General features: G+C 68.2%; 4 protein-coding genes across 10 annotated transcripts; 1 reads left to right on the top strand and 3 right to left on the bottom strand.

Moving 5' to 3' along the window:
• Positions 1–725: 725 nt before the first annotated feature.
• GPRC5C (G protein-coupled receptor class C group 5 member C) lies at positions 726–7,224 on the bottom strand. Of its 5 annotated transcripts, none has more exons than XM_038157314.1 (5): positions 6,844–7,224; positions 2,599–3,619; positions 1,934–2,031; positions 1,610–1,753; positions 726–1,460 (listed from the first exon to the last, which is right to left on the bottom strand). In XM_038157314.1, the coding sequence occupies exons 2-5, from the start codon at positions 3,608–3,610 to the stop codon at positions 1,428–1,430; spliced, it is 1,287 nt and encodes a 428-aa protein (XP_038013242.1). In that variant the 5' UTR covers positions 3,611–3,619; positions 6,844–7,224; the 3' UTR covers positions 726–1,427. The 5 variants fall into 5 exon arrangements, with proteins under 5 accessions (XP_038013242.1, XP_038013240.1, XP_038013241.1 ...); XM_038157312.1 differs by having other exon boundaries at positions 7,100–7,223; XM_038157313.1 differs by having other exon boundaries at positions 1,934–2,028; positions 6,844–6,975.
• A 188-nt stretch (positions 7,225–7,412) lies between these two features.
• GPR142 (G protein-coupled receptor 142) lies at positions 7,413–15,940 on the bottom strand. Of its 2 annotated transcripts, none has more exons than XM_038157317.1 (3): positions 15,818–15,940; positions 9,684–9,821; positions 7,413–9,364 (listed from the first exon to the last, which is right to left on the bottom strand). In XM_038157317.1, exons 2-3 carry the CDS (start codon positions 9,802–9,804, stop codon positions 8,511–8,513), a joined length of 975 nt encoding a protein of 324 aa, XP_038013245.1. In that variant the 5' UTR covers positions 9,805–9,821; positions 15,818–15,940; the 3' UTR covers positions 7,413–8,510. The 2 variants fall into 2 exon arrangements, with proteins under 2 accessions (XP_038013245.1, XP_038013244.1); XM_038157316.1 differs by lacking the exon at positions 15,818–15,940 and adding an exon at positions 11,991–13,286.
• Positions 13,487–17,396, top strand: BTBD17 (BTB domain containing 17). Its single transcript, XM_038157310.1, has 3 exons — positions 13,487–14,023; positions 15,034–15,310; positions 15,814–17,396. The coding sequence occupies exons 1-3, from the start codon at positions 13,636–13,638 to the stop codon at positions 16,892–16,894; spliced, it is 1,746 nt and encodes a 581-aa protein (XP_038013238.1). The 5' UTR covers positions 13,487–13,635; the 3' UTR covers positions 16,895–17,396.
• A 132-nt stretch (positions 17,397–17,528) lies between these two features.
• DNAI2 (dynein axonemal intermediate chain 2) lies at positions 17,529–23,104 on the bottom strand. Of its 2 annotated transcripts, XM_038157309.1 has the most exons (12): positions 22,922–23,104; positions 22,639–22,800; positions 22,399–22,520; positions 21,701–21,843; positions 21,119–21,232; positions 19,936–20,075; positions 19,620–19,742; positions 19,201–19,427; positions 18,919–19,054; positions 18,695–18,841; positions 18,405–18,602; positions 17,529–18,322 (listed from the first exon to the last, which is right to left on the bottom strand). In XM_038157309.1, the coding sequence occupies exons 1-12, from the start codon at positions 23,102–23,104 to the stop codon at positions 18,272–18,274; spliced, it is 1,746 nt and encodes a 581-aa protein (XP_038013237.1). In that variant the 3' UTR covers positions 17,529–18,271. The 2 variants fall into 2 exon arrangements, with proteins under 2 accessions (XP_038013237.1, XP_038013236.1); XM_038157308.1 differs by having other exon boundaries at positions 17,529–18,602.
• Positions 23,105–23,114: the final 10 nt, after the last annotated feature.

Raw genomic sequence — 23,114 nt, 5'->3', positions numbered from 1 at the left:
CCCCGGTGACACCGAGTGCCTGGTGCTGCTGGGCACTGTCCCCGCTGCCGCTCGGCGCCAGGTAAACACGGGTGCCAGGTGAACACGGGCGCCAGGTGAACACGGGTGCCAGGTAAACACGGGTGCCAGGTAAACACGGCTGACGCAGCACGGCCCGGGGGGCACGGCCACATCCCGCTGCCAACCCCCGGCTCCCTCCGTGTCCCCGGAGCCGGGAGCGTGGGCTTGTGCCAGCTGAGGGCACAGCCGGGCGGCGAGTGCCACCCTCCCGCCGCGTGTCCCTTGTGCGGACACCGGGCGGGGGGCACGGTGCCCACCGGCAGCCCCAGCGCCGCCAGCCCGGCTCCGGCTCAAGGAGAGCCGGTCACCCGCTGCCCCCACCGAGCCGCTCCAGCCCTGAATAATTCATGGCGCTGCTGGCCGCAGGCTTCCTGCCCGGAGGAGGAGGAATGGCTCTGCAGGGGAAGGCGATCCGAGCGGGAAAACCACCGCGACCTTGGCACGTCCTCCGTGCCGTGCCACCTCCTGCCCGGCAGCCCATCTGCCCGCGGGATCCCGGCCCAGCGGCCGCGGCTGGGGGATGGGGCTGCCGAGGACCCTGCCCGGAGCAATCCCATGCTCCCTGTCCCTCCCCTGAATGGGGACACGGGGCTGAGCCCGGGGGAGCAGCCCGGGGGATTGGGAACACCGGGGACCCCCGTCACGGGCCGCCTGTGACAGCATCGTAGGAAAAACCACCTTTATTGGGGCGACCTGAAAAAAATGAAAAGGAAACTTGACAGAGAAAGCCACAAGGAGGGCGAGGGGCCCAGCTCCCTCCACGCTCCCTGCAGGGGTCCCCGAGCCCCGAGGGCCGGAAAGGCACCGAGAAGGTGGCCAGAGCTGTGGGGGGACCCAGCCCCAGCAAGGCACTGATCCCCCTCCCCCAGCAACGGGGAACAGAGGCACAGAGCTGGGGACGGCTTGGAGTCCCCTTGTGCCCTGTGGGATGGGGCCAGCTCAGCTCGGGGTCCCCAGGGCTGGCGGGGTCAGTGCAGGGCCAGGGCTCGGGGCTCAGGGTGCCCTGGGCAGGGTCCCACGGGCTCCCCAGCTGTAGAGGGTCCGTGGCCTGGGGGAGGCGGGGGGTCTGTGCCTCACAAAGGCAGTGAGGTGACAACCGGGGGTGTCCTCACGGGAGCCAGTCCTCGAGGCAGGGATGGGGGGGCCCGTGGCCAGGTGGGACGGGCAGGTGGGAGCGCTGGCTCTGGGGCCGTGTCCAGGCGGCCCACGGGCAGGAAGCAGCTCTGGCTGCCAGCCGGGGTGGCATTCACACGTCACTGGGTGGCATTCACGCGTCGCTCAGGGTGGGATGAGGCTCGGCGAGCCCTGGCAGGGGGACGGAGGGGCCGCGGCCGGGCCGGCGCTGCGGGAGCTGCGTCACGGGGGCTTCACCAGCGGTTCCTGCTGTACGGGGACTGCACCTGCGGGCACAGCGGGGTGGCACCGGGACGGGGTGGCACCAGGACCACGGACGTGTACCCTGACCCACCGGGGGGTGTCTGGGTGCCGGGCAGCGCCGTCACCACGGCAGGGCTGGACTTTGCCCCCGCTGCAGCCACCGTTCACCCACCTGGCAGCTGCGGGTGTCCCTCGGGATGCTGGAGTGCCGAGCCTGCGCCGCGAAGGCGTCCTCGGCTCGGAGCGTGGAGCTGGCGCTGCCGGGCATGGGGCTGGTGGAGGCGCGGGGCAGGATCACGTCGTAGGGACCTTCGCTCTGAGGGACAGACACGGCGGTGGAAGGCCACAGCACCGGGAACGCCCCAGCCCCTCGGGGTCCCGGGGATGGAAGGCTTGGGAGATCCCCACCCCGTTAGAGCAGCCATACGGGGGTCACAGGAACACCCCAGCCACACCCTGTCCCCCACGAGGTGGCCGTCTCCGGTGTCACACTCACCGTCCCCTTGTGCATCAGAGCCATCTCGGTGGGCTGGTAGACGCTGGTCAGCAGCTGCCCGTTGTAGCCGCTGTATGGGGACACCGGCTTCTTGGCTGCTGAGACACGGGGACAGTCACCATGGAGCCAGTGCCACCCCGCTGGGGCTCCCTGTACCTCGTTAGCAGGTTTAACGAGCTGACTCAGCAGCTGCGTGCCTTTCCCGCGGGACACTCCTGTCCCCAGGGGTGGCATCGCTGCTGCCTGCCCGTGCCTTGTTATTGTCGGGTCTCTCGGGTGCAGGTGCTGCTCAGGGGGACCCTCCCTCCGCCATGGGGAGCAGACACCTGGCGCGCCCGCCCACGATCCCCACCGGGACAGTCACCACCCCGTGTTATTGCAGGGTCTCGTGGGCCTGGGGCGGAGGGGCAGGAGCCGCGGGCACCCCACGCCGGGGAGGGAGCTCCCCGTGGCTCCTGGGCTCAGCCCAAACTGGTACGCCCAGCCCGGCCAGTTCTCGGCAGCCACAACAGCGGCAGGCGCCGGTGCCGGGCAGGTCACTGCCAGACGTCTCGTCACCCAGCCACCGCTGCCATCCCCACTGGGGACACCCCCCAGGGTCCCCAGGAGGATGGCACCCGCCCTGCCACGGGGTGAGAAGGTCCCCGGCGAGCCCCGGCGCCTACCGAAGGACGGCTCATCCATGGAGAAAGCCTTGTTCTCCACGAACATGCTCTGCGACTTCTGCTCCTTCAGGATGGTCTCGTAGCCCACCCCCCGCGTGGGGTAGCCGTCGTCCTCAAAGGCCCGCTCGGGGCTGCGCCGCGTCACGTGCGTCACCTCGGGGATGGCGTAGAGCAGGAGGAAGGCGGCGGCGTTGCAGAGCAGCGCGATGGCCAGCGTGGGGTCGTCCCAGCCGGGCTCGCGGCCGGCGCGCCGGTTCCCGTACAGGTACATGGTGGTCCACGCCAGCCAGATGGCCACGGAGAGGCCGGTGGTGGCCAGGATGAAGGCGCCGTGCTTGCGCCAGCGGCCGTAGCGGCCGCAGAGCGTGGGCCAGGCCGCGCCGAAGGCGGCCACCAGCAGGGCCATGACGTAGATGAGGGCCATGACGAAGTCGGCGCCCGCCAGCTGGCAGGGGTCCGCGGGGCCGCCCTCGCGCCGCGCCACCGTGATGACGAGCCACTCGACGTTGATGATGACCTCGACCGAGGCGAGGGACAGGGCCGCCGCCAGCGTCACCCAGCCCCGCGGCGCCCGGTTGCGCCGCGCCAGGAAGTTGAGGGCCACGGCGTGCGCCAGCAGGCAGGAGAAGCAGATGGCGAAGAGGACGCCGAAGAGGAAGCGGCGGGAGGTGCAGGTGGAAAAATCCGGCCCCACGATGAAGTCGAAGGTCAGGCAGAAGAGCCCGAAGGTGCCCACAAGGAAGAAGACCTGCGTGGCCACCAGGCTCTTCTTCTGGTGGTCTTGCACGAAGGGCAGGCTGGCCACCAGGACGATGGTGAGCACGAAGGTGGTCACCACGCCGAGGCTGGCCGCTGCTTCCACCCCGATGCCCCAGCCCGCAGAGAGGTCGCAGAGGTTGTAGTAGAGGGAGGAGAGGTCGCGGCCGCAGCCCGGGGGCGGCGTGGGCTGCGTGGCGGCCGTGGGCAGCAGGGCCAGCAGCACGGCCGCGGTGCCCATCCTGCACCGTGGCATCCAGGGACCCTGCGGGACACAGCGGGGTCAGGGCACGGGCGCTGGGGATGGGGATCAGCTCCCGGCTCAGAGCTTCCCTGCCCGTGGTGCCCGCCGGGCATCATCCCATGGTGAGCAGTGGGGTCCTGGGGAGCTCTGCCCTGCTGGCACAGCTGAGCTCACCCAACACAGAGCTCCAGAAGGGACCAGGCAGCCACACTGGCTCCTTGCCTGGAGGCTGCTGGCAGCTGAGGAGGGGCTCAGCCCCTCTGTGCCCCAAATGATCCCTCCCAACATGGGAATTCTCCGGGAATTCTCCCGATCCCTTCCTCCAGTGTCAGGAGCAGCACTGTGCCTGACGGCTTCCCTGGAACACCAAACGTGGGCCCACCTCAGATGGCAGGGGGGATACTGGGGGACAGGGCTGTCCCCTTGCCTTGTCCCTGCGTGCCACCACGTTCCTCTTTCTGCTTTTCCTGTCCCACTTCCCTCTGGCTTTGGGCACCAGCCCAGTGCAGGTCGCATGTCCAGCCTGCTGGCACGTAGGCAGCCGCAGCCTGGCACGGCACGGCACGGCACGGCACGACACGGCACGACACGGCACGGGGTCCCAGTCCCTGTCCCCACCCCGTTCCTGCCATCTCATGGTGGGCACGGGGAAGAGGAGGCAGCGAGGAAGCCGCAGCCTCACTGCTGGGGAGGAAACCGGGAGGAGACCCCAGCGAGGACATGCCGGAGCCAGGACCCCGGTGCCCTAGGAGCGCCCCAAACCGGGCACCGCCCGGCCCGGGAGGGGGACAGGGACCGCCAGCACCACGCTGGGACGGGGTCCCTGTGCCCGCGGGTTCCTGGAGCTCCGCCGCCTCCAGTTCCCACCGCGTCCCCCAGCCCGGTTTCCCGCTCGCCTCCAGCCCGGTACCCCCGCACGCTCCGCCCGGTTTCCCCCGCGCCCCCGGCGGCTGCGCCCGCGGCCCCAGCTCTGCTCCTCCTGCAGCCCCGCCCGGTCCCTCTCATCCCCCCTTGGCTTTCCCCGCTGCCCCGGCTCGGTGCCGCCGCCGCACTCCCGTCCCGCTTCCCCTGCCCCTCCGCCGGTCCCCCCCGCCCATCCCGCACCCCCATCCCGCACCGTCCCGGTGCTTCCCGGTGCTTCCCGGCGCTCCCGCCAGGTCCCGGCCCCGAAACTCCTCCGGAGCCGCCCCAAATCTCCGGCCGGAGGAGCTGCGGGGGCGGACGGCTCTCGGTCCCGGTCCCGGTCTCTTCCCGTCGGCGTTGCCGGTGCCCCCAGTCCCGGAGGGCTCGCCCCCCGCCCCGCCCCGCTCACCGGCCGCAGCCCCCGGTGCCCGGCGCTCCGCTCCCCCCGTGCCGAGCCCAGGCAGCCCCGGTGCCGCCGCACCGTGCGCCTGCCCGGCCCGGCCCCTCCCCGAGGTGCGGCTCAGCCCCGGGAGCGCGATTGGGGCCGGCCGGGACCTGCCCCGCCGCACCGGGCGGGGACACCGGCGTCCCGCACCGGCGGCGGTGCCGCACCGGGGCACCGAGGGGGCTGGGGGGGGGGGAGAGCCCGCACTGGGGGGCGGAACGGGGGGAGCGCACCTGGTCATCGGTGTGATGAGCCTGGGGGGGCTCAGCCTGGCTCGGCCGAGCGCTGCTCCCCGGGAACGACACTCAGGGGACAAGGGACGGAGCAGCGGGGTCTGTGTCACCCAGCCGGGATCTCCCGGCTCCGGTGGGCTCGGGGATGGGAGGCGGGAGTGGCGCTCCGCGGGCGGCCCCACCGTGCGAGGATAGTCCGGCCTGGAGGGGCCTCCCGGAGGAATGTCAGCTGAGGGATAAAGCCGGAGCCCTTGGCAGGGCAGCAGGACCCAGGAAAGCCCAGGAAAGCCCAGGAAAGCCCTTTCTGCAGAGGGCCGGGGATCAGGGCTGCCCCAGCCCGGGGCACGGGCAGGGTTTGGTGGTCCCTGTCCCGACAGGGGTGGCCGCGACCCTGGAGCTGGGATGGGCACCCCACAATCACCCCGTTCATCCCTGGGGATGGGGAAAAGCCCTGGGAGATCTGGGGCACCCCGGGGCCCCGGCAGCCCTGGGAGAGGTTTCCAGGCAGGAGCTGCTATTTCGGGAGGGTGAAGCAAGAGGGTGAAGGATGCAGAGGAAAGTTCAATGTGCCTCCGGCGGGGCCTGCCCCGATCCAGGCCGGGATGAAAACAATCCGGGGAGAAAGGGCAGCAGGGCCTCCAGAGGCAGGACCGGCTCCCACCGGAACCGGCGGCACCCGTGGCACAAGGACCGGCGCCCGCCGGAGCCCCCGGGGACAGGACGGCGTAGCCGGGCTCCGAGCTGCGGCACCGCCACCCTCCCGCCTTCTTCCTAAGGATCCTTCGGCTCCGGGACGGTGTTTGGGGTTGGATCATCCCTGCCCTCGCACGGGGCAGGGCAGGGCAGGCGAGGGGCTCTGCAGCGGACCTCGTGCCTCAGTTTCCCCAGGGATTTGGCCCCGGGGTCGGGCAGCCCTCGCTCTCCGGGGAAGGCTCAGCCTCGGGTAAGCGGTGCCGGGAGCGGAGGCCGCTTGTCCTGCCGCCCCCACTCCGCAGCCCGGCCTCTCCACCGGCTGCTTCCTTCCGCCGGAGGCTTTCCCGGCTGCTGACTCAGCAGGAGACCCCCGTGACCCCCGGTGGGGCCACCGGCAGGCGCTCGTCCCGCCGAGGCTGCCCCGCGGCCGCGCAGCGTTTGCTCCAGAGTCCCCGTCCTTGGCGGGTGATTTCCTCACCCCCTTGCCACGGGAACCCCCCATCCCCCCACGGGGGGTGATTTCAGCCCCCTCCCCACGGAGACCCTCGTGTTGTTCCACCCCCTGTGGGCGTTTTCTGCTCCCCCTTCCCATCGGGACCCTGCCCGCGTTCCCAGCCCCGTTGCTGCTCCCGGCGTTTTCGTAGGTCCCACAGAAAGACCCCAACAGGCTGTGGGGTCACTGCGGGGTGATGCCACCCTCGGTTTCCCTTCGGGGTGCCCGGCCCTGCCCTCCCGGCACGGGCAGAGCCCGATCCCGGCTGCCGGTGCTCTGGGTGGGCTGGGAGCCGCCATCCCAGCGCTGGAACTGGGCAGAACTGGGCAGAACTGGGCAGAACTGGGCAGAACTGGGCAGAACTGGTCCTCCCAGCACGGAGGCCACACTGGGGGGCTGCGGTGTCGCTCAGCACCGGCACCTGGACCCCGGCCAGGCTCCAGCCGAAAACATCAGCACGCATTTTTTCCAGGCTTACCTTTCCTCGGGAGCCGCAGGGACGGGCGGCGGGCACGGCGGGCACGGCGGGCACGGTGGGCACGGCCGGCTGAACCCCGTCTCCGCGGCGGCCCCCCCCGGCAAGGCGAGAGCCGTCCCTGGAGCCGGGGGTCCCCGCTGCCCTCCCAGAGCCTCCCGCCGCTCCGGCCGGGGCTCGGAGCCGTTCCCGGCGGAGCCCCTCGCTCCGGCGGACGCCGTCAGCACATTTCCACCTCCTTTGCCAAGTAAATACGCACCGGTTGGCACAGGGGGGCCGGCGGCGGTCGGGGGGGCCGGTGGCAATCCCGGAGCTCCCGCCGAGGGTTCCCGAGGCAGCCGAGCCCCCCGGCCCGCGGCCCCTCGGCCCCTGCCCGCGCTCGGGTTAATAACTAATCCCTTCCCGGTTCCGCTCTCCTCACGTGCCAGAATTAATGGAGCGAGAACCTCCCAGGTACCCCCCGCGCCACCGGGCCGGGCTTTAACCCTGTCCCCCGGCAGGGATCCGGCCTGGGGTGAGGTGACATCCCCGGAGGGGTCTGTCCACGCCGGAGAATGACCCGGGGGCAGGGTGGGTCCGTGGGGGGGGGTGAGCCCCACACCCTGGGGGCAAAGGCTGCGCCCCATCCCGCCCCAGTGCGGGCACAGCAGGGCTCGGGGGCGGGCAGGGGGTCTGGTGGGGTTTGGGGGTGTCGCTGTGCCCTGCCAGGAGCCAGCTGAGGTCCTGGTCCCCCCCGGGCACCCCCTGGGTCTGTCCTGCCCCGTGTCGGGAACCCGAGCGGAAAGGCTGGGCGGTTTGGGGGGATTACGTTAAGGACCTTACGGGGAATTAGGGTGGCGGCAGGGCTGCTTTGGGGAGCCGGGGGTGCCAGCTGCCTGCCCCGTCAGCGCCAGCTCCGCAGTGTCCCATCCCTGCCCTCTGCCGGCAGCTGGGGACAGGCTGGCACGGCACGGCTCTCCTCCAGCGTCTCACCAGTTTGGCACTGGTGTAACTGGGAGGGCAGCACGGGGTGCCCCCTATGCGGGGGGGCGTTGCCCGGGGGCTGCAGCCTGGCTGCTGCCAGGGGGATTAATGGGTGGGGGGCGGGAGCTGTGCTCTTACCATGTGTCCAGACCCCACCACAGGGCACAGCAGACCCTGTGGGTGCTCCCCCAGCCCTCCCGGGCAGCGGGGCAGGGGCACGGGGGTGGGCAGGCAGAGGGACCCCGTGCCAGAGAGGCTGCAGCAGGGTGCCTCCGTTCCAGCTGCCCGCAGGGTTTTGGTCTCAGCACGGCAGTTTATGGAGGGGCACCCAGCGGGCACCACGTCCTTGTCAGGGCTCGCAGGAGCTCACTCGTGCCCTCCACCCCTCCCCACGGGCAGCCCCTGGGCTCCCCGGGACCCTCGGTGCTCCTGGGCTGGGGCGTGCCCTGGAGGAGCTCCCTGCATGAGTTGCGTTTCCTGGATGAATTCCAACGTTCTGCCAAGGGCTGAGCGCGGGCAGGGCTGAGCTGCCCATTCTGGGGTGCTGCTGCCAGGCAGGCCCCCCGCTACCCCCAAACGAGCGTCTGGGCACAACCCCCTCCTCCTGCCGCCCCCACCAGCAGTAACCCTGGCTCCGCGGAGGGCGGGGGTCCCCGCTGGTCGCGGTGCAGTGCGTGGGGCCGGGCGGGCACCGGCGCTGCCCTGGCTCAGAGCGCCGTGCTGCCCAGCAGCTCCAGCGGTTTCAGGGCCGGGGGTGGGAAGTGACCGCTGCCACGGCGGGGGGCCGGCCGGGGCTGACCCCGCAGCACCTCGCCCACCGTGCGGCGGAAGGTCTGGCTGACGAAGCAGTAGAGGAAGAAGTTGAGGGAGGTGTTGAGCATGGCCACCATGTTGGCGATGTCCAAGGCCAGGTGCACGCGCCAGTCCCTCCTGACCGAGGCCACGTACAGGTGGCACATGGTGACGACGGTCCGGGGAGCCCAGAGCACGACGAAGACGGTGGTGACGGCCAGCAGCAGGGCCGTGGTCTTGCCGCCCCCCGCGCGCCTCCGCCGCTTCAGCTTGCGGATGATGACGGAGTTGGTGGCCAGGAAGACGCTGCAGGGCAGGAAGTAGATGGTGACGCAGTGCAGCCACTTGAGCGCCGTGTCCAGCGCCGTGGGGGGGTCGGCGTCGCGCCACATGTCCAGCCACCAGTAGAAGGGGATGCCGGTGGCCAGCGCCGCGGCGAAGACGGCCGCGATGATCTTGCGGGTGCGCCGCGGGTAGGACACGGCGCGGTAGCGCAGCGGGTGGCACAGGGCCACGTAGCGGTCCACGGTCAGCAGCACGGTGACCCAGGTGGACGCGTGGTTGGCCGTGAACTCCAGCACGTTGACGGTGTGGACGAAGGCGCTGGGCACCGCCCGTGCCAGGATGGCCGTCTGCAGGATGAAGCCCACGAAGATGATGAAGACCTGGGTGAGGATGTCGGAGGTGGTCAGGGCCAGCAGGTACCAGTACGATGACTTCTTGGTCCTGGTGGCCAGGCGGGACAGGGCCACGGCAGTCAGGATGTTCACTGCAGGGAGGGGAGCGGTGGGTGGAGGGGAGAGCTGGGGGTTCACAGCCCCCCCTGCAGCACCCGGACCCCAGGGCTGCCCAGGCTGCAGCTGAGGGGAGCTATAAATATCCCGGTGCCGTGGGGATTGGCCGGGCCGGTTAATCTCCTCTGTGTGCCAGCCCAAGCAACGCAAATACCATCTGTCCCCGTGGCGGTGGCACCTGCCCTGGCCCGGGCAGCACAGCCGGGCACTGGGGCCAGGTCTGAGGCTGGGGGGGGGGGTAGGGAAAGCCCCTCCTTCCTGAGGGGTTTTCTTTTCAGCCCCCAGCCCCCTCACCTGGCAGCCCCAGCCCCAGCAGGACGCTGTAGTACACGATGGGCACGATGCCGACCAGGCAGGGTGACCGCTCCAGCTCTGCCCACGCCACCGCCGTGCTGTTGGGCACTGGGACCGTCATCTTCCACCACGGGCCGGCTGTGAGGAGACACAGGGAGCACCAGGGGCATCAGAATCCTGATGGCACCTGGGCGGGAGGTCAGCCGTGACATGCCACTGGGGGCTTGGGGACAGGGACCATCGCCTGGGTGTCCCTGCTGTGGCTGGATCCCAGCTCCCTTGTCCTGTAGCATCCATGCGCAGCGGGCAGCTCCCAAATGTGCCACCGCAGGCAGACCTGGAGCTGCTGCACCCTTGGGAGGCAACGCACCCCAAGCCCCCTGTGCCACGTCCCAGCAGAGCCCCGGCTGCCAGAGCTGCTCCTTCTTTATCCCTCAGCCCCGTTTTTGTAGAAAACCGGATTAAAACATCGTGTTCTTGGGCAGCTGCCAGCAGAGGGAGACTCTGGTCCCCCGCCCGGGCTGGGCGCCACCAGAGGGCTCCCAGTGGTGGCAGAGAGGACCCAGAGGTGCCGATGAGGGGTCCTAGTGGTGCCAAATGTGGGATGGCCATCTCCAGGCTGCCAGCTGGGTCCTTTTCCAGCTCCTCAGGCTGAGGCAGCGGAGCTGGAGGAGCCTGGCAGCGGCCCTGCCCACGGCCCTGCCCGCATCCCCGCCCGTATCCGGATCCTGATCCGTATCCGCATCCCTATCTGTGCCTGGATCCCTGCCCTATCTGTGCCACATCCCTGCCCTATCTGTGCCTGGATCCCTGCCCTATCTGTGCCACATCCCTGCCCTATCTGTGCCCGGATCCCTGCCCTATCTGTGCCCGGATCCCTGCCCCATCCCTGCCCTGATCTCTGCCCCATCCCTGCCCTATCTGTGCCCCATCCCTGCCCTATCTGTGCCCCATCCCTGCCCATCCCTGCCCTATCTGTGCCCGGATCCCTGCCCTGCTCCCTGCCCTATCTGTGCCCCATCCCTGCCCGGATCCCTGCCCTATCTGTGCTCCATCCCTCCCTGCTCCCTGCCCTATCTGTGCCCCATCCCTGCCCCATCCCTGCCCGGATCCCTGCCCTATCTGTGCCCCATCCCTGCCCCGCTCCCTCTGCCCGCGCCGCCCTCGCCCATTCATAAACCAGGGCGGCTCCACCCCCTCCCGAGCTCTGCGCTCCTATTGGCTCAGGGGAGCCCGGCCCCACCCAATCAGAGAAGGGTCCCGCGGGAGTGGTGAGGCCAGAGCTGAGCGCTGCGTTCTGATTGGTCAGAATCTCCCCCAAATTTGCATCCCATGGGGACCGCCCCCCCAGTCCCAGCACCGGGGGAAGGTGCGGGATGATGGGGGAACCTGGGATCGGGGGTTCTGGGGTGCGGGGGGATCCGGGAATCCTGGGATCGGGGGTTGTGGGGTGTAGGGACATCCTGGGATCGGGGGTTCTGGGATGTAGGAGGATCCTGGGATCGGGGGTTGTGGGGTGCAGGGGGATCCTGGGATCGGGGGTTGTGGGGTGCAGGGGGATCCTGGGATCGGGGGTTGTGGGGTGCAGGGGGATCCTGGGATCGGGGGTTGTGGGGTGCAGGGGGATCCTGGGATCGGGGGTTATGGGGTGCTCTTTGGGAGGGGAGGTGTCTTGGTTGCGGGGTGCAAAGGGCGGTGCTGAGCTCAGGGAGGGGGTACGGGGCACCGTGCTGCTTGCAGTCTGACCCTGCCCCGGGGGCACCCCAAATTCCCCTTGTCCCACACACTCGATGGCTTCAGGGCAGGGGTTGGAGGGGCGGCCAGGTCTCTCTCCCGTTCCGGGACCCCCGGTGACGGATCTGCTCCCCCAGAAGTGCCCGAGGTGTGTGTGGGATCCCGGGGGTCCCACCTCCCCGACCCTGGCACTCCCGGCCGGAACCACAGCACGACCCTGAGCGCAGCCCGAGGGGGGAGAAGAAGGCGGGGGCGGGGGAGCGGAGGGGTGCCAATTAACTGCAAATTAGCTGCGGTTCATCAGCAGGAGGTCCCGTCCATCCACGTCCCCCGCGGAACTGAGGCATCGATCGAGGGCAGCTGCTGCGCGAGCGCCTTAACCCTTTCCCAGCCCGATCCCCTTGTGCTGCTGGGGGGGAGGTGGGATCGCTCTGGGCCCCCCTTTGCTCCCCCTGCCCGGGCTCCCGCTCCCCAAAGCCTGCGGGACGGGGACTGTCACCTGGGTGGCCCCAGTGCCACCCGCCGGGCGCGCAGTGTCACCTTCCCCGGGCTCGGCGTTTCGCACGGACATACCGCCGTCCGTGTGTCCCCGTCAGCGTCCGCGCGCCGCTCGTGTCCGTGTCCTCTGCGGGCTCCGTGTCCCCGGCAGTGTCCCTGTCGCCGCGGGCACCCGCAGCATGGCACAGCCTCCCGGGGTGCGGGACGCGGGGCGGAGGGAGAGCGCCGTGGGCAGAGCCGCGGGCTGGGCACGGGCACGTCACCGGCCCTTGGCTCCCGCGGAGGCCGGCCAAGGAAGGGGTCACCCGGGCAGCTCCGGGTGACAGTGACAGAGCTCGTCCCCGCCCCAGAGCAGCAGGGGTGGTGGCCCGGGGGCGAGTGGGCAGCTGGGCCGGCGGCCACCTCTGGGGACGCGGAGGAGCGGGTGTGCACAGGGTGTGGCGTGCGGCTGTGCACACGGGCGTGAATCCGTGTGCGCTGCCTGCGTGTCCCCGCTGGGCTCTGCCCCGGCTGCTCCGAAGTGCCCACTGCCAGGACGCCGTGCCCGTGCCTCAGTTTCCCCAGCAGCACCGGGAGGTGCCTGCTGTCCCCTGCCGGTCCCTGGGTCCGGCTCCGTCTCTCCAGTGCCCCCCAGCCCGCGGGGCGATGCCCTGGCCCTGCTGCCTGGCACAGGTCGCTATGGTGAGCCAGCCCTCAGCCGCAATCTCCGGGCCGGCACAGCTGCTCCCTCACCTCACCGCAGACCGGGAGCTGCCACCCCGTCCCCTGGCGACCTCCAGAACCAGCCCCACGGACCCCGTGTCCCCCCATGGTCACCTCAGCGCCTGGGGTCCCCGGGCTGTGGCTGCCGCCCGGCTGGCACGGTGCCGGCGGCGCGGCGGGCACACGCTCCCACAGGCTGTTGTTTGTCAGGCGCTGGTGAAATGAGGCGTCGGAGGACGCGCTGAGCCGTGAACCGGCTGTGCCGTGCCGGGGGCCCTGTCCCCTGCGGCCCCACGGTGGAAGGACACCCGCCCGGGCCGGGCGCCCGTCTGGCACCGCGGTTTTGGGGGTCCCCTGCCCAGCAGGGGCACAGGGCTTGAGCATCGCCTGCCTGCCCGTCCCTGCAAGGGGCCAGGGAGCCCCAGCAGCGTGGCGTGGGGCTGGTCGGTGTCTTGTCCCGAGTCTCCGCGCCCAAGGGTCAGGGACAGATGGTGATCCCACCCCCTCGGCAGCTGCAGCAACATCTGCCCCCGCCCAACATCTGGGAGCCGCGTCTAAGCCCGTGTTCAGCCCAGTGCAGGGCACGGGGCTCCTCGGCAGTGGGTAAGGGGCTGCGGTGCCCTTGCGGGCTGCGTTCCTCCTCTGTGCGATGTGTCCCCGGCCCGGGGTCCTGGGTCCCCACCCCACGGTGCCACCGGGGCCACAGCCCAAGTGACGCTGGCACCACTCGGCCGACACCCGCTGCTCCTGCCCCGCTCACCCAGCACCGCCCCCGCCTGCTCCCGTGGCGCTGGCGCTTTGGGGGGCCCCAGCCCCGTGGTGAAGCCCCCCCAGAGGTGTCGGGGCGGGCGGGGGGCCAGGGAGGCCGCCCAGGGCGCACGGGCGGCCTCTTGGCCGCAAAGGCTGGGAAAAGGGCAGGCGGTTCCTGCCGGCAGCGCGGATGCCATGGTGATGGGCCGCTGCCGGCATGAATACCCATGAGCCGGGGGGAGCGGGAGGCCACCGAGCTGTGCCCTGAATGCAAAGACCCCGGCACAAAGGGCCGCGGCCACGCGTGGGGCTCCGGCGCGGCGCTGAAGCAGCGCCCGGTGCCGCACGGCGACGTCCCCGCGCCGCAGCGCCCCGGGGCGCGGGGTTCGGGCCGGGGGTCCCGGTGGGATGCGGGGGGGGTGGAAGCCGTTCCCGTGGCAACGGCGGGTCCCAGTTTCCACCAATCGATGCGGCGGCGCGGGCCCGCGGGCCGGGAGGGCGCGTGGCCTACATAAGCCCCGGGCGCGCAGCGTGCGCCGCACCCGGCAGATGCGCCTGCGACGCCATGGCCAGGCTGACGGGCACCCGGCCCGCGGCCACCCGCCGCTGGGGCTCTGCCGCCGCCTTCCTCCTCCTCCTCTTCACCGTGCAAGCCGGTAAGGGTGGCCGTGGCGGGGGGAGGGTCCCCGAGCCGTGGGTACCGCCGCCCTCGCCGGGTGCCGGGGCGCGGCTCGGCGGCTGATGGAGAGCTGAGCGCGGCTCGCCGGCTGCCGTCGGGGCGCCCGGAGGGGATGGAAGTGGCTCCTGGGTGTGCTGCGCTCTCGGAGCCGGGTCGTGCTCGCTGGTGGGTGCCCCGGGAAGGGCTCGGTGCAGCGGGCAGACAAGTCCAGCACGGCGGGGTACAGGGCGCCTGCTCCCCTTCCTCATCCCCGCTCCCCTTCTTCATCCCCCGGCCTTAAGCCGGCGCTGGGAAGGGTAATCCTTCGGCAAGACGGGATTTGAGAAGGAAGATGGATTTGAGACAGACGTGGCCAAATTCCTCCTGGGGGAAGGATGCTCCGAGGAGCGGGTGGGAGTGGTGTCAGGAGGGAGGAGAGGAGAAGAAGGAAGGACCCCAGTGCCCACAGGAGCACGGAGACCCCTGTTCCACATTCCCAGATCCCGCTCCAGTCCCTGTCGGGATCCCAGCACCGACCTGAAGTGACACCAGGGCAGCTGGAGTCCCCAGGCTGCTCGGGACCCCGCTCCTGGCTGCGGGGCAGAGCGTGCCCGGCTCCCCACACTCATGGGCTCTCTGTCCCCCCACGTATCCATCCGGGATGTGAGGGATCAGGGCAATGCCCGGGGCTCCCTCTGCCCGCAGCGGGGACGGGATCAGGACAGGCAGACCGGGCTGAGGGCCAGCGCCGCCGGCACCCGGCCATTTCCCAGCACACCCCGGCCTGGGACATGGTGGTCTCAGCCCTTCTGCTGCAGAAAGGCAGTTTTTTGGCTCTCAGGGACACAAACGTCCCCACGTCCTTTGTTCCCCCACACTCCCTTGGCGCCGGCAGCCCTTTGGCACTGGGGGAGCGGAGGCAGGAGGTGCACGGCCCTCCGGTGACCCCACCCCACCTCAGCGCCTGGCACCGGGGCGCAGCTCTGGGACGGTCCCATCTCCCTGCAGCCCAAAAAGCCGACTTTAGCGGGGACTCCACGGCGGCCACCATCAACCACTCGCTGACGCTGCTGCAGCGGCTGCAGGAGCTGCTGCAGAGCGGCAACGGCAGCGACTCGGTGCTGCGGGTCCGCTCGGCCGCCTCCGACGAGCCCAAGGTGTTCCACACGCACCAGCTGCTGCTGAGCCTGCAGAGCGAGGTCTTCGAGAGCCTCCTGCGCAACCAGAGCGTCGTGACCCTGTACGAGCCGCCCGAGACCGCCGCGCTCTTCGAGAAGTTCATCAGGTGCGGGGGGACCCCGTGGGACGGCGAGGAGAGGAGGGTGCAGCTCTCCTGGGAACCACGGGAACTCCACGGGATGGGGATTTCCAGAGGGATGCAGCCAAGGAAGAGGGGTGTTCCCTTGGGAAGCACTGGGATGTACATTTTGGGAGGGACGTGCATTTTGAGAGGGATGCAGCCCAAGAGGGAGGATTCTTCCCCGGCGACCACGGAGATCCTGTGGGATGGGTGTATGTGGAGAGATGCAGCCAAAGAAGGTGGATGCTCCACTAGGGACTTCATGGGATGCAGCCAGGGAAGGAGGATGCTCCCCTGGGGACCATGGAGATTGCATGGAATGGGATGGAAGCATCCAAGCAGGGGGGGGGTGCTTCCCTGGGAACCCTGAGGACCCCGCGGGGTGGGAATACTCAGCGGAAAGCAGCCCAGGGCAGAGGCTGCTCCCCTGGGAACTGAGCTGCCAGAGATGGATGTCCCCAATGTCACCACCCCCCGCTCTGCCCCAGGTACCTGTACTGCGGGGGGGTCTCCATCCTGCTGCACCAGGCCATCCCCATGCACCAGCTGGCCAGCAAGTACCGGGTCTGGGGGCTGCAGCGCGGCGTGGCCGAATACATGAGGACCCACCTGGCCAGCGAGTCGAGCCAGGGCCACGTGGTGGGCTGGTACCACTACGCCGTGCGCGTCGGGGACGCGGCGCTGCAGGAGAGCTGCCTCCAGTTCCTGGCCTGGAACCTGTCGGCGGTGCTGGGCAGCGCCGAGTGGGGCTCGGTGAGCGTGGAGCTGCTGCTGCTGCTGCTGGAGCGCTCCGACCTGGTGCTGCACAGCGAGCTGGAGCTCTACACCGCCGTGGAGGGCTGGCTGAGCCGCCGGCAGCCCGAGGCGCCCGTGGCCGAGCGGGTGCTGCGCGCCATCCGCTACCCCATGATCGCGCCCAGCCAGCTGTTCCGGCTGCAGGCGCAGTCGGCGGTGCTGGCGCGGCACCGCGCCGCCGTGCAGGACCTGCTCTTCCAGGCTTTCCAGTTCCACGCCGCCTCCCCGCTCCACTTCGCCAAGTACTTTGACGTCAACTGCAGCATGTTCCTGCCCCGCAACTACCTCGCGCCCAGCTGGGGCTCCCAGTGGGTCATCACCAACCCGGCGCGTGACGACCGCAGCACCAGCTTCCAGACCCAGCTGGGGCCCAGCAGCCACGATGCCGGCAAGAGGGTGACCTGGAACGCGCTGTTCTCGCCGCGCTGGCTGCCCGTCAGCCTGCGCCCCGTCTACTCGGACTCGGTGGCGGGCGCCATCCAGCCCGTGCGCATCGAGGACGGGCGCCCGCGCCTCGTCGTCACCCCGGCCATGAGCAGCCCCGACTTCGCCGGCGTCAGCTTCCAGAAGACCGTGCTGGTGGGCGTGCGGCAGCAGGGCCGCGTGCTGGTCAAGCACGCCTACAGCTTCCACCAGAGCTCGGACGAGGCGGCCGATTTCCTGGCGCACGCCGACCTGCAGAAACGCACCTCCGAGTACCTCATCGACAACTCCCTGCACCTGCACATCATCATCAAGCCCGTCTACCACTCCCTCATCAAGGTGAAGAAGTAACGAGGCGCCGCTGGGCGCTGCCATGCTGGCCCCAGCACCCTGGGGGGAACGCTCGGTCCCGTAGGTAGATGGGGGTCCCCTCGCTGGGGGGCTCCAGGACTGAGCTCTGCACTGCCCACCCCTCCCCGAGTGTTCCCCTGCCACGTCCCATCCCCGTCGCTGTCCCTAGGGATGGAGGATGCTGGGAGCGCCCCAGACCCATGTAGGGGGTGCAGGAGGTGAAACGTGCAGCCCACGGGCACATCACAGACCCCAAGGGCTGCGGGGATGGGGACAGGGACAGCCCATCCTTCCTGTGAGGCAGCCCTGGGGTCCCTCTGAGTGGGCAGCTGGGTCCAGCTCAGGAGCAAACCGAGCTGCCCAGTCTGGGGGCGAGGGGCCCATCAGCCTTCCCTGGTGGAGGAGGGGTGGAGGGCACCGTCCCCACTGGCGGTGGCAGCTGCCCCATCCCTGTCCAGGTACCCCCAGCCCTTTCCTAATAAAGCAGAAAATGAGTGTGGGACATGTGGGGCATCTTTGGGGTGACGCTGCTCCCCAGCCCAGCTCCTCCTAATGGAACTCCCGGGAAGGAGAGCACCCATCCAGGCACGGGTGCGTTTCCCTGTGGGGATGTGGGGCCCTGCTTGGCATGGGTCTGGGGGGGTGATGGCCCCCGAACCCCGTCCTGGCATCGCTCACCCACCGGTGGGTTCAGCCCCTCAGCAGAGCCTGGGGAAGGGTCCTGCCGGGGGGCTCCCCCTCAGCCCACAGAGAGCCACCTGTGTGGTGTCCCCATCGCTGTGACAGCTCTGCTGGCAGCTCGTTAATGATTAATTAAGGGGGGTGAGGAGTCGGGGTGGCTGCCAGTTCTGCCAGCAGGGCTGTGTTTACCCAGCACTGATAACCCAGCCCAGGGCTGCTCCTGTGGGGACACGGAGCCCAGAAGGGACTGGGGCCCCCTGCTGCCACCAGGCACCCTGCTGTGCCCTGCTCCATGGCCTGGGGACACTGAGGGACACCCTGTGCTGCCGTGGGTGCTTGGCTGTGCTCAGCCGCTGGCTTTGAGTGTCCTGGGTCAAGGAAAGGACAGGAGGAGCAGGAGGACCTGACTTTCCCACCCTCTGCTCACCCCTGCTGTGACAAAAGAGGAAAGGTGACGTGGAAAGCACAGCTTTATTCACACCAAAGAAAACAAGGATGCAAAGGCCAGGCAGCAGCTGAGGGGTCAGGGGGCTGTGCAGAGTCCCCCACTTGCCACCCCAGGAGGGCAGAGAGCCCAGGAGGGCAGGAAGCCCAGGAGAACCGCCTGGCTTGGGGACAGTGGCCTCGTCCCTGCAGCAGCTCTGGCACGGAGGGGAAAGGAAGGTGCGGCTGGAGCACGCTGACCTTGGCATCCTCCTACTCTTTCTGCTGGCTTTCCTCCTGTGCAGCTGCCTGCCCCTCTTCATCCTGAAAAACAGGATCCCTGTCCCTGTCCCCTGCCCTTGCTGGGGTCCCTGCCACGGTAGCAGAACTGTCCCATCCCCGTTACCTCTCCGGGCACTTCCAGGCCCCTCCTCCGCCGCTCCGCCTTGATGCTGGAGAGGAAATCTGCTCGGGCCTGCTTGAACAGCTCCTGGGGATCCTCCTGCTCCTCTGGCCGGGCCCGCAGGCGCTCCTGCTCCCGCAGCAGCCGCTCCCGGTACTTGTCCTGCAGGACCTTCTCCCGCCTGGCCTCCCGCTCGAACATCTGGGGGCAGATGTGGGGCTGAGGGGGCACAGGGGACCCCGCGAGGTGTCTGCAGGGCTGCAGGCAGAGCGCGGGGCTCGGGCGGCACGTACTGTGGAGCTCAGGGTCTTCTCGTTCTTCCGGATGGTGCAGAGGCCCGGGGAGATCTCCAGGAGGGAGACGGCGCCCTGCTTGGTGCCACAGGCGACGATGCGCCCGTTGTCCTGCGAGCACAGGCTGAGCAGGGGATCGTTGGACACCTGGGGACAGGGCACGGCCGGGGGGTGACACTCGGCCCTGGGGTGATGTGAGGGTCGCGGAGGCGCTGGGGACCCACCTTGAGGCTGAGGGAAGGCTCTTTCTGGTGGAAGAGGAAGTCCCAGACGTCCAGGATCCCGTCCGACCTGGCGGTGAAGAACACGGCCGGCTTCACGGGGCTCCAGCACACGTCCAGCAGGTAGGAGGTGTGGTACCTGCCAGCAGAGCCAGCCCTCAGCCACGCTGGCACTGCCCTGCCTCGGCCACCAGCCCCGAGCTGACCAGACCCCAAGGCCACCTGCCCTGGGGATGATTTCTGGCCGAGAAAAGGCCCTCTACTGCTTCTCTAAAGGAGACCTACTTGGTCTCCATAATTGAGGATGAGTCCATGAGCTCCTCCGTCCAGATCCGAGCAGTCCAGTCACCGACTGACAGGAAGACTTTGGGGAAGAAGGGGTTCCTGGTCACCCTGTAGACAGCCCCGATGTGGCTTCTGAAGATGTTGGCGATTTTCTCAGGTGGTGTCTTGGCGTCACGGTTGCAGGAGATGATGATGCCCTGCTCTGTGCCCACCAGGAACTTGGTGGGCTGGGGGTGGGAGCAGGAGGGTGCAGCTGTCAGCAGGATGGAGACCCCACGGTGTGGGGGGCAGCGGGGGATCCTGCTGCAGCCAGAACCCTGGACCCACCACCACGGGGGGGTTTAGGGACTGAAACCCCCGGGCTGGGCTCCCGCTCCTGCCCAGGTCGGGGTGTGGGTGGTGGGCACAGGGACACTCACCAGGATGGGTGCAAAGTCCAGGGAGATGGCACCCAGAGCCTCCTTCAGCTGATCTTGCCGGGTGATGTCCAAGATCAGCTTCTCGCTGGGCTGTGACATCTTGCGGATGTCCCACCACAGGACCTGTGGGGACAAGGCGTGGCAGGGGCTGTGGGGGCGGCTCCCAGCACACTCAGAGGTGCTGGCAGTCCTGCTGCTGCCCCGTGCCAGCCCGGGAGATCGGGATCTTGTGCTGCTGAGGGGCAGAGCAGGCACGGGAAGCTCTTCCAGGACCCCTCAGGAGCCCCTGGCCCCTTGCCCTGTAGCAGCCCCTCACCTGCCCGTCGGTGGAGCCCGAGAAGCACTCGGTGCCCGTTCGGGAGGGCAGCCAGCACGCGCCGTACACGGGGTCCCTGTGGCTGAACTCCACAGGAGTCATCTCCATGGGCAGCCCCCCCTTCCTGGTGTCCCAATACACTGGGAAGGGAAAGAAAAGCCCGTGCCCAGCTCCTTTCCTTGTCATGTTTCCCCCCAGTCCAAGCTGGAACAGGGAGCAAACCTCACCCAGTGCTTCCCAGAGATCATCCAGGGTGGAGGGAGAGGTGAGAGCACAGCACCCATCCTGCTCATCCCCTGGGTCCATCCATTCATCCATCCATCCATCCATCCATCACCCATCATCCATCCCATCCATCATCCATCATCCATCCACCATCCATCATCCATCCATCATCCATCATCCATCCATCCATCATCCATCATCATCCATCCATCATCCATCCATCCATCCATCATCCATCATCCATCATCCATCCATCCATCCATCCATCCATCATCCATCCATCATCCATCATCCATCCATCCATCCATCCATCCATCCATCCATCCCATCCATCCATCCATCCACCCATCATCCATCACCCATCCATCCACCATCATCCCATCATCCATCATCCATCATCCATCCATCATCCATCCATCATCCATCCATCATCCATCCATCCATCCATCACCCATCCATCCATCATCCATCATCCATCATCCATCATCCATCCACCATCCATCATCCATCCATCATCCATCATCCATCCATCATCCATCATCCATCCATCCATCCATCATCCATCCATCATCCATCATCCATCATCCATCCATCATCCATCATCCATCATCCATCCATCATCCATCATCCATCATCCATCATCCATCCATCATCCATCCATCCATCCATCATCCATCATCCATCCATCCATCATCCATCATCCATCATCATCCATCCATCATCCATCATCCATCCATCATCCATCATCCATCCATCCATCATCCATCATCCATCCATCCATCCATCCATCATCCATCATCCATCCATCATCCATCATCCATCATCCATCATCCATCCATCATCCATCCATCTCAGGTGGGCGCACACCTGTGCACAGGTAGATCCCGGGTCTCCTCCTGCTCTCCCAGGGGCAGTGCAGCTCCTGGCAGCGCCGCCTGGAGCAGGGTTGTCCCCTCACCTATCTGCCCGTTGTAGCAGCCTCCCAGCAGGTGGTACCAGTCCTTGGAATTGTACTCCAGGGTCACCACAGGCGACGAGGGCTTGAGGGTGAGCTCCGGGGTGTAGGGTTTTGCTGCCAAGGAGGGATGAGTGAAGAGCCAAGGGTGAAGCCCCCAGAAGCAGCCCCCAGCCCACCCTGCTGTCCCCAGCCCGATCCCCGACACAGCTGAGCAGGGTGAGGTGCCCATGTCACCGGGGGCTGGCCTGGGGACAGACCCCCAGTACACAAATCTGCCTTCCCGCCCTTCTCTTTGTCCTTTTCACTCCAAACACATCGGGAGTGAGGCAGGCTTGGACGAGTCTCACCCCGGGCTCCTGCTGCCTCTTCCTTCATCACCAGCTGAACACGAGACCCCCATGCGAGGCCTGGGGAGCCCTGGAGGGGCGTTTCAGTGGTTCTTTCCCCCTCCCAGCTCCCGTTTCTGCTGGTTCTGCACCGAGGCTCCCCAGCAACCCTCCCCGGGGTGCTGCACGCCTCATCCCCCTCCCCGAGACACCGAGTGCTTCCCCGGTCACCTGGCGGGTTTGGCCCTGCCCTTACCCAGGTCCCAGATGTAGGAATCAAAGCTCATGTCCTTCCTGCTGTCCTGGAAGTCCAGGCTGCAGTAAGCCACGGCCACGGCCCGGTTGCTGTCGGGGTGCCAGGAGAGGTGCGTGGCCATCCTCCTGGGCCTGTTGGGGTCCCTTTGGGGCGACACGTCGGCCAAGATGGGTCAGTTTGCGAATCCCCGGGACCAACAGCTCCCCGAGGGAATTGTGGGAACCACAAGGAAACTGATCTGCAGCCCTCGAGCCTTGAGTGCAGGAAATGATTCCCCTGAGGGGTCGGGCGGGGGGAGAGCAGTTGATGATTTCATCGTCTTTCCAGTCATACCTTTCTAAAAATCCAATTATCCTACGGCATCCGACTCCTAAACACCCCTGATGTGGGAATTAACCTTTGAGGCACCGAGAGCAAGGAGGAAAATCCAAAAGCATCCATCAGGAGATGCTCAGAGCTGAGCCTGACCCTGCTCCCATCCCCAAATCACCTGGGCAGGGCGAGGGGCAGGGGTGGAGTGGTGGGGCAGGGGTGGAGTGGTGGGGCACGGAGGGCTCAGGTTTGTGGGTCTTTCCACCCACAAACTGCACCAGGACACCCCAAACCCGCTGGGATTTAACTCCTGACGTTCTCCCGTTTTCCACGAAGGTGATTTCACCCCACTGAGGCTCTGGCGAGGCCCCCCCCAGCTGTGCCACCTGATGACATTGATGGTTTTGGCTGAGGGATGCTCCTCCTCCTCCTCTTCCTCCTCTTCCTCCTCAAAATATTCCTCGTAGATGTCGATGGTGTTGTTCTGCTTGATGTAGTGCTCCATCACCTGCAGGGACAGCACGGCCGTGGCTCTGGGGGGCTCTGGGGGGCTCTGGGGGGCTCTGGGGGCTCTGGGGGTCTCTGGGGGGCTCTGGGGCTCTGGGGGGAGCAGGGCAGGCTCTTACGAAGCCGAGGCGCTGGACAGTCTTGGTGTAGACCTCTTCCCTCTCCACCTCCTCCCGGTAGCGGGTGGTCAGCTCCGAGTTCTTGGGGTCCACGTGCTTGGGCCAGCCGCCCTCCACGTGGTTCACACCCCGGACGGACACCTGCGCCCGCTCCGTGTTCACCTGGACGCGGAGGGGACGCAGCCCTGAGCCCTGTCACGCCGCGTCCCCTCGGGCCAGCTGCCCTCCGTGCGGGCGACACGCCGGGATGTCCCCCCTGCCCGGCGAGGGGGTGTCCCCGTACCTCGTGCAGGGCCATGACAGGACCCTCCTGCACCCCAAAGTCCACGGGGTCCTGGGGGATGAAGTCGTCGGCCAGGCTGGGGTCGGGCGGGATGTCCACGGTCACCTCGGCCAGGAGGTCCGAGAAGCTGCAGGGCCGGCCGAACTCGCTGCGCTTCCGCGAGTACTCGTACCTGATCTCCATGGCGGGAGGG

The sequence above is a fragment of the Motacilla alba genome, chromosome 18 (genome assembly GCF_015832195.1).
Source record: "Motacilla alba alba isolate MOTALB_02 chromosome 18, Motacilla_alba_V1.0_pri, whole genome shotgun sequence".
NCBI lineage: Eukaryota > Metazoa > Chordata > Aves > Passeriformes > Motacillidae > Motacilla > Motacilla alba.
This window is presented reverse-complemented; position numbering and strand designations above follow the sequence as displayed.